General features: G+C 34.1%; 1 protein-coding gene across 1 annotated transcript; it reads right to left on the bottom strand.

The window, feature by feature from the left end:
• Positions 1 to 827: 827 nt before the first annotated feature.
• LOC145248010 (PR domain zinc finger protein 13-like) lies at positions 828 to 9987 on the bottom strand. The gene is made up of 3 exons (XM_080109703.1): positions 9096 to 9987; positions 5673 to 5916; positions 828 to 2245 (listed from the first exon to the last, which is right to left on the bottom strand). Exons 1-3 carry the CDS (start codon positions 9627 to 9629, stop codon positions 972 to 974), a joined length of 2052 nt encoding a protein of 683 aa, XP_079965829.1. The 5' UTR covers positions 9630 to 9987; the 3' UTR covers positions 828 to 971.
• Positions 9988 to 11667: the final 1680 nt, after the last annotated feature.

Below are 11667 nucleotides of genomic sequence, written 5' to 3'. Positions count from 1 at the left end.
AGTTATACACATAATAATTTTATATATTTGTCGCTGTTATCATTTGTTTCAGATTTAGCCATTTTTTTTCATCACAACTTTTCGAATAAATTAATTATTGATCATCTGTTCACACTAAGGCAGTGTTGAAGTCAATGGATACACCCATCCACCTTTTTCTCTCTTATAAATTTCATATGATTTGTAAAAGAAAAACAGTTCCAGATGATGGCAAGGTTAGATTTGAGTTTTCGTGTGTGTGTGTGTGTGTATGTGTGTGTGTGTGTGTGTGTGTGTGTGTGTGTGAGAGAGAGAGAGAGAGAGAGAGAGAGAGAGAGAGATCAGCTGCGGAGACCAAATGATAGATCCGCAGATACAATTCACCAAATATAATACTAGTTAAAATAAATAAATAAATAAATATAAATATATATAAATTATATATATATGCATATGTGTGTGTGTGTGTGTGTATGCATGCATATGCATATGTGAAATGATGACAGAACTCTACTTGTTGGTGTCTTATGCAAGTTAAGAATTCTTGTGACTATAAGACAGGGATCCTTTTTTATAGATTTAATCATGAATTTCCCACCGATCAGATTTAAGACTAGAGACTTCTCTAATATTGTTAGGATCAATTGAATGATCAAAATAAATAGAACACATTTAGCTCAAATATTAAAGACAATCGTTTGAATCAATCAATAAGATAAAATATTTATAACTTAATTATTATAATGAAACAAAATATTGGAATGAAATACTAAATATTTGACTCGACCATTAAGTTCGAATGATATTAGTCGAATCAATTAGTATTTGAATGACCTATTTAACCCGATGGTTATGATTGAAATTTTGAACGTAATATTTGGTTCAAATGTCATCATTGTTCGGCACAACATCTTAAATATTCAACTGCATGGTTCAAAAGTTTGAAGCAAATGTTTATTTTTCTAAAAAATAAATAAATATAATGGTGAGAATCAAGAGTTCATTTCCTCTTCTGTGGAGTTACCGTCGGCTTCAACTTTTAGTTCCGGCATTGATTCAGCCTCATCTACCATCTCGATAGACTCGGATTTTTCAGCTTCTGAAGGATGCCGGGATTTGATGTGTCGCTCAAGATCCCTTCGTCGCACCAGTACTTTGCCACAAAATTCACACCGATACGGTGTATCACCTTCAGCATGTAAACGAATGTGTTTGTTCAAATTACTGGGGTCACCAAACGGTCGCAGACAGACCTTGCATTTTAACGGTTTGTAACCTGTATGCGTGCGCAAGTGAATTTTCAGTCCATATTTACGAGAGTAGAGCTTCCCACAATAGATACACAAGTGACCCTTGCGAGATTTGCTCGTGTAGAGTGATCGCGGAAGCAGATCGAGTGGTTCACCAGCTTTATCCGAGGGTAGTGGGAATTTTAATGGCAGCTCACGCATTCGAAGGTTTTCATCAACACTGGGCTGCTGTGGTTCAGGAACAACTGGATTAGTTCCAGGCAAGTTCCTCATTTGCATAAGTGGGAAAGGCATCGGACAAGGGTGTGAAAAATATACGTTATCGTGGGAATTTCTGGGGGTTGTGTTCTGGTTAGTGGGTGGCATATTGCCACAACAGAAACGGCTCGGGTCATGGAATTTGGTGTAGAAAGGACAATAACACTGGAAGGCCGAATGTTCAAATGTGAACGGTATCGCAGGTGGGTGAATATGGTTGAAGATTTGAATTGGCTGGGTGCTCGCCGGAGCTAGTCGGTCAGACGTGTTGCTAGGGTTTCGGTCGGACATGATCGTTTTTGTCGAAAGGTTCAGGGCAATTTCTGGTGTTCGTCCTGGCTCGGCAGTTGAGGTTGAAGGTGCGCAACTCGTTGTTGAACTTGCACCACTCGACCCTCGCAGCACAAACGCAGAGGTTGGAAAAGACGTACTCAGCTGACGATTCTTGTTCAAAAATCGGCCTTCATCCAAGTGACTGCCGTCCATTAACGGGCTGTGTCGGCGCTCTAAGTGTGTATTCCAACCACTAGAAGACACGGATCCCACCTCATCGGAAGTGTTGTTCGAGTTGCACTTGTCTATAGAGTTTGTTTTAAAATGCCGGCTTGTTGAAGGGAATATAGTGAAAGGTACTGACGAGTTGAGACTCTGTAGGATTTCTGCCCGACTAAGGGCACAGCGGAAGCGCATATGAGCTTTTAACGTGTTTGGATAGAGGTAGGATTTCCCACATTTCGTACAAGTGTAATGTTGTTTACCTATAAGAAAAGAAAAACGAAATTAGACTTAGTCATTTTGTCAATAAGTATACAGAACACAGACTTTATCATAATCAATAAATAGATTTCTAAATGTTATAATTACCCAACACAAATTATGTATTATTGTATATTTAAAAAAAGGTACTCGTTGGTCAACCCATTAAGCTTGGTGTGATTGTTTGAATCACTAACAGTAAGTTTGTAAGGCTAGTTAAATATATAAAAAAACATAATAACCAAAATTAGTCCATTTGTTTCCTTCTCTAATTCCTGTCAGGTTAATACTATTACTACTCTAATGATATTTCCTTTTATTATTATTATTGTTTATTATTATTAACTTCGATAGTTAATAAACACAGAGAGAGAAAGAGAGAGAGAGGGAGAGAGAGGGAGAGAGAGGGAGAGAGAGAAAGAGAGAGAGAGAGCCAGAGAGAGAGAGAGAGAGAGAGAGAGAGAGAGAGAGAGAGAGAGAGAGAGAGAGAGACGGAGAGAGAGAGAGACGGAGAGAGAAATCGAAACGCGAGTGATAGATACCGTATAAAACAACACACGATAGGAGAGTGGTAGATAGAGACTTAGTAAGAAATGAGTAACTTTGTATATTAATTGCAAACATAACTCAATCCCAAAACTGAAGAAAATTTAGAATGTATTTTGTGTGATATATATAGGGAAAAAATTTGAAACCCAAGATTACGAAGAGATCTTTGATCTAATGTTTACGTGTATCTGGTGGTGAGGCCCATATTAAGGAGGTTAAGGGAATGTGGAGCCACCTCTTATTAATATTCTCAGGTCCACCATGTCTCAAAGAGTGGTAGTGCCTGTCAAGGTCAAGTGCATGGATTAACTAGAAACTATCGTTTACAGACTATTACAAAATACAAAATACACGCCTATAAAACAGATAAATTTAACTGAGACTACTGAAAGACAAGATCTGTTAAATGAAAAATAACGTCACGAAAAACAAGCAAAGCAAGCAAGATCTCTGAGGTAGTCAGAATAGTGAAACAACTTTTTTTTTTTAAATATTGAAAAAAAGAAAAATAACGAATATTATTTATACTTAAATTTAACATTATTAAATATTAATTGAAAAAAAAAAGAAGAGAAACAAGAAATAATTCAAAATGTGAAGTTGTACATTGTCCCTGCGGTAAAAGATGAACATCGCGGTTTATCATTCCAAGATTCGTTTATTATTTTTAGTGCTAATGATTTGAAAACAATTTTACATATTAGTTCAAATTGAAATCAATCAGTGGTATATATATATATATATATATATATATATATATATATATATATATATATATATATATATATATATATATATATATATATATATATGTATAAAAACTCAATTAACTTTCTTGAAGTTATATTTTTGGATTTTACTGTCATTGGATTATTTATCTTCCAGCAGACTATCCATTCACGTGTAATCACCTTTTTCTTCACCATATTCCCTCTGCTTCACTTTTTTGTTATCAAGTAAGATTTACTTGTTGTTTCATCAAATACTTTTGTATGCAAAATCCGACCCCGCATTTTGCTAATTCCTACCCTCTCATGAGAAGGAAAGTATTTCTTCGAAACTTCGCGGATTAAGGACTATCCACTTATCAAGTGTTTCCTTTTCAGATTAAATATGTTTTAAACTCTTTTTCCAAGTGTTTTTTAACATGTTTTATTAACTGTTTGCTCGTATTATAAGCTCTATCTCCTATTTGGTTTTATCGAGCTTTTACATCTAGCTGAGATAACTTTATAAATATTAATTCTTTAATATTTATAATATACTTTAATTTTACCATCTTGGATCATTTTGGTAAATTTAATTGTAATTTTTATTTTATATATATATATTTTAATTGTAATTTTATATTACACACACATATATATATATATATATATATATATATATATTATTAGTATGTATACATATATGTATGCTTAATATGTATATATATATATATATGTATGTATATATATATATATATGTATATATATATGTATATTTGGTTATATATATGCTGTATATATATATATACATATATATATATATATATATATATATATATATATATATATATATATATATATATATACGGCATAATCGCATTGACACACCTTATGCATATAATATTAATGTGTATATGTATGTAACATTAATATGTATATATGTATATAATATTTATATAATATTAGTATGTACATGCATGTATATAGCATAAATATATATACGTATGTGTATGTAAAGGTATTATCTATTAATTATATTGATATATATATATGCATGTGTGTATAAAAGTTAAGGATGAATGTATCGAAAAATTAAAATATTTCAAAATACTGACTGAAAAGTTTTATTTATAATTAAAAGAATTGACTGAAATAATTCTCGTGTAAAAATTATTTGTTTAGCAATTAAAAAAAATAAGCAGAAATAAAATGGAATTTTCAACCTTTTCTGACAGAATGCGTTTGTTCTTCAACAATACATTCCTATTTTAGTCACGTTAATTATTTACAATTAAATTGTCAGAACACACAGTTTTATCGAATTTAGTGCATTAGAAACAGTGAAGAAATCAAACTATTATTCGAAGCCATGATTGAGACTAAAACATTGGTTTTACGTATCGGGTAAAATTTATGTATTAGTTGAAAAAAAAAAAAAAAATACACGGTTCCGACAAATAACAACATCTCCAAACTATTTCGAAATACTGACTGAAAAGTTTGATTTATTATTAATGAACAAAGAAATTATTATGTAAAAATGATTTATTTTACAATTTTTAAAAACAAAACAAAACAAAAAAATACATGAACTTTTGAACTTTCTATACTTCTAGTTTTAATTAAATACATTAACTTACTTTACCACACTATCGAAAAATAAAAATAACTCCAAAATATCAAACATACTCAATGCTCGAGGTAAAACTGTCCAAGTAAAACATAAAAATCTTAACGAAATCTCCTTTGCCTAGATGCCGCTACGTCATGCGTTGCGTGGTTCTTCAGTTCACTGGCCTTCTTTTCTCAGTAGTCACGATTTAAAACAAGCGTATACAAAACTTATGTAAGGTTTCGGCATAAGATAAGCCAACGACGTTTTACATGCCGGGCGCTAGACCCAACAACCAATTAACATTACTTAGATAGGTCAATGCCTTTTTTTTTTCTTTACCGCATATCAATCCTTTGCGGAATAAAGAATAAAGAAAAAGTATATATTGCAAAGCTTTCATTAATTAATTTGGAGCTTTTGTGACGTTCCCGCCGTCCCCGTCCGCTCCTTATTTGAGAATTTTCGGTATACACAAGCGCATGATGCCTCGACCCAACATTAAGCCATGCTAGAAATGAATAAAGAAAAATCACTTAAGGATATGATTAAATTGCTGACCTTTAATATTTTCAGGCGTGAGCACTGGAATGCCAGTTTCCCTAGCCAGTTGGTCGCTGTACCAGACGAAGAGTTGTTCTCCTTTCCGTACGTTACGCAACGTCCGTACGGACACTTCCCCATCACTGCCTGAGTCGCAAAACGCTTCCAGATTCTGTTCGTGACGATCCCTCGCCGGTTGCACATGCTTAAGCCAGTCCGGCACACCCTCGGGAGGAACAAACTTTCCATTGGAAAAATTCACCTGAAAATGAAACAAAAATGAAATCATTATATTTGAATTAAAACGTAACAACATTAGGCTGAGATTTTCTTTTTCTTTCTTTTTTTTTTGCTACAACAATCGCGACACACAAATATTTTTTGTACACAAACGAAAAATCTAAAAGTTTTATTAATTTGTAAAATTCTTTTGAAATCAGGTGTAAAGAAAAGAAAAGAAGAAGAAAAAAAATGGGAGACCGAAAAACAGAAAAACGCACACGCTGTTAACACTCATAAACGCAATATTGTTTCAGTATGATTTATAGGTGTTTTCAACTGGTCTTCTTTTTGTTAATAATAATAACTGGGAATAACAATAATTATTATTGTTTTTTTTTTTTTGTTGTTGAGATTAAAACGAAAGGAAATTCGGTTATTTTGCAGTATAGACAACAAAGTGAAAAAGCAGCCTCCAAAACAAATACATAAAAAATAAATGTTACCAAAGGCAAGGTAAGTTATTCTTCTACCTACCTGGATAATTTTTTTTTGTATTTTGATTAATTTGAAATCGTTTATTTATTTTGAAACACAGGTTGTGACAAGTGTTACGTTAGATAAAAAAAATTGATATTTATTGATTAGGTACTTTGTTTATTTTTCGATTTTTGAACGGTTATCGAGACTCCCCAGATGACCGTAGCAATGTAGCATGTTTGCCAGTTTATTCATGTTTTAACGTAAGACTTGGCACTACTTGTGTTTCAAATTAAATAAATACTTTAGAATAAGTTAAAAAAAACACACACACACACACAACTTATCCAGGTAGGTAGATAAGTAACTTTTACCTATGGTAACATTTATTTGTTATATATTTGTTATTTTTTTAGTTTTCAGTTTGTTGTCTAAACTGCAAAATATTCGAAAATTCTAGTTTTAAAAAGGTCAAAGCCAAGTATTATGATTGAACTAAAGGTGATAATACATTAATTTTTTAACGTGCCTCTGTCGTATAAAAGAACATTGAACCTTAAATCGGTAGTCGGCGTGTAACAACAACAACAACAACAACAACAATAGCAGCAGTCGCGACGGCTGTTGTGTGGTCAGTGTTCAATGCGTTTCTTCCTAATGAGAAAACAAACAGAGAAAACACGTGTTAAAAGTTGTTATTGTTTTTGAACACGCCGCTGAAAAATTAGTTTTGTTTTTACCACGTCTTATATTGTGTTAAACTATTTGTGAATCGACCAAGTACTTTTAAAGAGATAAAACGACCAACATACAATAAAATAAAAATGCCCGGTTTATTCCTAGTTTGCAAACAATAAAGTAAATATATTAAACATTACTGAATCGACACTTTTATCCGGATATGCTCTAATATCTGACCCGTTCTTCTGTAAGAAACGCGTCTATTAGACTGTATATCCGATAAAGCATGTGTCTAATACAATAACACGAAATAAAACAATTAAAAAAGCAAACATGGCATTTGTAATGGTTGTAACGCAAATAGGTCACAAATAATTAGGTAAAGCAACATCAATATCCCAACGACATATTTTATGTTCATAATAGGGGTCAAGATCAAAGTGTAGTATTTGTTCTTCAGATGCTGCACTTCAATTTCTTGTTCTCTATCAGTGGAGAAGAAATCCTTCACGACTGAGACAATTTTTATTTTTGTTCCTTTTCTCCACGTTAAAAAACGACCCTGGTGTCTAACTCTGTCCCGTGGGGAGACATTGTAAATAGGAATAATGATCATTTTAGCAATGTATTGATTGTCAATGTTAAATCGAAAAAAAAAAAAAACCCCGAAAAAGAAAAAAAAACCAAAACAACAAAAAACAAAAAAAAAAAACAAAAACAAAAAACAAACGGTGTTTTTAAATATGCAGTTTTAAACTAAAAACAAAACAAAACAAAACAAAAAATAACAATAGTCATGTTGAAAATACTAATATATCAAAAAATTACGAAAATTCATTGAGTAGAAACAACTGCTATTGTGTTTTTAGTAAAATTAAGTTCATCGCTATAGACAACAAATATTGCCGCCAAGAACAAGTCATTTGAAATATTCGTTTTCGGTTATGTCCCCTGTGTATAGACTCTTACTGCCTACGTTATAACATTTAAGAAAATTTCAATTTTACTCAATTTCCTGTAAAAATTACTTTTAACTATAAATAACTTTCTACCCGATGAATTTTCGTAATTTTTGGATATATTACTATTTTCTGCATGACAATTAAGTACGTAATATTGTTTTTGCATAAAACGACATATTTAATAATAAAAAAAGATCTGTCGACTCTATCTTAACACGCACCACGCACAATTGCACCAAATAACAAACAAAACAAACAAACAAACAACAACAACAACAACAACAACAACAACAAACACAACTATTTATTCAACGACTTGACTTTTGGCTGGGAGCAAAGTGTAGTATCAGTTCTGATACTACACGTCACTTTTTCTGACCTCGATCTGTGGTGGAGCAATCCTTCTAGACTGAGGTAATATTTATTTTTGTTCCTATCCAGAGTGCCCTTTTTTGGAGAATTGGGGTTTCTCCACATTAAAAAAAAACGACCTTGTGTCTAACCCTGCCCTCGTGGAGAGACAAATAAAAAGGAACATTACATAAATTCTTTGAACTTTATCGTTGGCCGGGAGTCTTTTTATTTTATTTTTTTTTTTCGTTTTATTTATTTATTATTTAAAATTTTAATGATACTCTTAAACCACAACAAATTATGAGTTTTTAAATGGGATTTTAAAAGTGAAATTTAATTACGGAAGGATCATTAAATAATTAATTTAAACAAATTGTTCTAAACTATAACTAATTGTCGTTTAGGTAATGTCTTAATCTTATTTCTACAATGTTTGAATATAAAAAATTTCCAAAATGTTTACTCTTTTATTATATTGCAAATTTATCGAAAAATTAATTTCTATTTGGCAATTTAAATAACGATTTTAAAGTAATTTTTAACTGGAATGAAATTTAAAAATATCTTTAAAAAAATTCCAACTGAAGAAAATAGTTTTGTACATGCTTCCGTCCTAATAAAGACTAAAAACAATATTGCAATGTTATATTTCAAACCACAGCGTGACGCACTGACGTACAAAGCCTCTTAAAGAAATGCTTGGACAGATCTAAACATGATATAACGAATAAAAATATTGACTCACCTCGAAGACTTTGCTCACATTCGGTTGGTCCGTAGTATGCGAGCCCACGTGGAAGTCTTGTTTATAGACACCGGCTATCACATAGGCCGGAATATCACAGCCGACCAGTACTGTACTGACTTTAGTTGACACTGTATGTGATGAAACGTCAAGATGATCTAACTGACCATTACTGGTGATCATAGTGTCCACAGAGGTTGCAGAGTGTTTATGCTTCGTCGTAGCAATCGTAGAATTGTCATCGGACGAGACACTGCTACTAACGGTATTATTACCGGTTTCGAAATGGGCCCCGATTGGCGTGTTTACTCTGAAAATCGGCGAGTTTGAAGGACTGCGGTCGTTACCCTGTATTAAAACAGTCGGATGGAAAATGGGCGATGGTGACTGCGAAGAAAGTCCAGTCAAAAGTCGCCGGGGCGACAACCGGTCACTTGTTGTCGAGGTTGCGTTCACCCGTTGATTAAGAAGTTGATCGGTTATTGAGTGAAAGTTCCCGTTAGTGACCGTGGCGGTTCTGGTTGTGGTCGACATGGCGTTCGGATAACTTGTACGTGGGCGGTGGTATAAACCACCGATAGTTTGTGATTAATGTTGGTTTGTGTCAGTATCGGACAGGTACCAAGTGAGGACCAGTAGGATCTTCGGAGATACCGTGTTGGAGAGATGCAAGTTTTTTTACAACTGACGTGCATGGTGTGTTCGTCCGATGCTTTTCTAGCTGTAGACGCCCGTTGTAGTTTCCCCCCCGGAACGAAGAAACTATCGAAATATGTGAGAGAAAACTGTCGGTGACACAGATGTTTGTGCAGGCAGGCGGGCATCTCCCATTTTGACAAAAGCCTTGCTGGGAAAACTGATCGTGTGGCGCTGCCTGACTGCAAGCATGTGCGACCGACGGAGGCGTGTGTGTGGAGAGAGAGAGAGAGAGAGAGAGAGAGAGAGAGAGAGAGAGAGAGAGAGAGAGAGAGAGAGAGAGAGAGAGAGAGAGAATGCGCTTGTTTGGGGGAAGAGGAGGGAAAACAAACGAGGGATGGAAGTTCATGGTGTGTGCGTGTTGAGTGTTCTTTTGCGATAGAGCCGCGCACGCGCACTGGTTTTTAAGGGGGTGCGGGGATCGCTCCTTATAATAGCCCCTTCTCTCGACTTCTATATCCCCCGTTTTAAAAACCTCGCCTGATTGATGATCAGAATACTTGCCCCTCCCATACCATGCTCCCTACCACCACCACAACAGGAATAATAAACAAATTTAAGAAATCACCCAAAATGGATGACAATATTAATAAAATCAAACAAAACCACTGACAACTTCACTTGTTACGACTGGTGTAAAAACGGAACGACAACAATAGGAACTACTACTACTACTACTACTACTACTACTACTACTAAATTTCCTCCTAAAAATAGTGGTATCAGCCTCTGTTGGTACCACACGAAATAGTCGTAAAAGATCAAAGAGGACGGAAATTTTGAGGAGAGAAAGCACCATTCAGACTTCCACCGGAAGAGTGCAAAGAGCAGTGTAGTCTTGTGTAGACCACTCAAATATTAAAGACAGATAACGGTCGTTATCAGCAATATATCAAAGGTAAACGTTTGTTGCGATAACGTAAAATACTTGCAACATTTATTGAAATAGGTGAAGAATGCTGGAAATCTGAGGTGACTTGTTTTTACTCTGATTCGGGAAAACATTACTTCTGTTCGTCTGCGAATAATCACTAACACGAACTCATATGAGAATTCTTAGTAAGTGAATAATAATATTCATTACAATAGTTATCACTGTACGAATACACCATCATCATATCGTATGAATCCAAAAATTCTATTGTTTGTATTGATTTCCTCGACAATTTTCTAGTCTAAATTCTTTCTAGAAATTCATTGGGTATTTATGGGAGGGACCACAAGAAGGCTGCCAACACATTAAGTGAAACTGAGTCTTGTGGAATGAACTGGATTCGAACTTAGGATATTCAAGTCGTCAGTTCGTATCGTTAATCATTAAACCACCGTCACGCCCTTTGCACGAATAAAAATTGTATGTTTGTTTTTCGTTTCTACGTGACTTAGACATTTATTTACTACTATCAGGGCTACCCGGCGTTGTTCGGGGCCATATAAAATTAAAACGAAATGAAATTATGTGTGTAACATCTTTATATTTACATTTTTATCTTTCCCTTCTCTCCAACCGTCTTTGTATCTTTCCCTCTTTCCCTCTCCCCCTTTACTGTCTTTGTTAGTAACCCTTTCTTTATCTTTTGCCTAACTCATCCCCCTCTATTGTTTACTGTACTAGAAAAAATGTAATTCAGATACTGAATCTACCCCTTTTAAATGTAATACTGTATTCTCATATTTATTGCTTCTGGACAACGCCAAATAGAACATTCTTAATTTCGGACAATTCCGTTCTCTCAACTCACTTCCATAATTATATGAAGAGAAATTATGTTAATAATGAAAATAGTCCAAAGAGATTTTTTTACATGGGGGTCACCGCTTAGCAAGGCCCAGAAGCCACTCGAGGATAAGGGTTAATAAGTATACATTAGTCATC

The sequence above is a fragment of the Euprymna scolopes genome, chromosome 26 (genome assembly GCF_053919585.1).
Source record: "Euprymna scolopes isolate OS-2025 chromosome 26, ASM5391958v1, whole genome shotgun sequence".
NCBI lineage: Eukaryota > Metazoa > Mollusca > Cephalopoda > Sepiida > Sepiolidae > Euprymna > Euprymna scolopes.
This window is presented reverse-complemented; position numbering and strand designations above follow the sequence as displayed.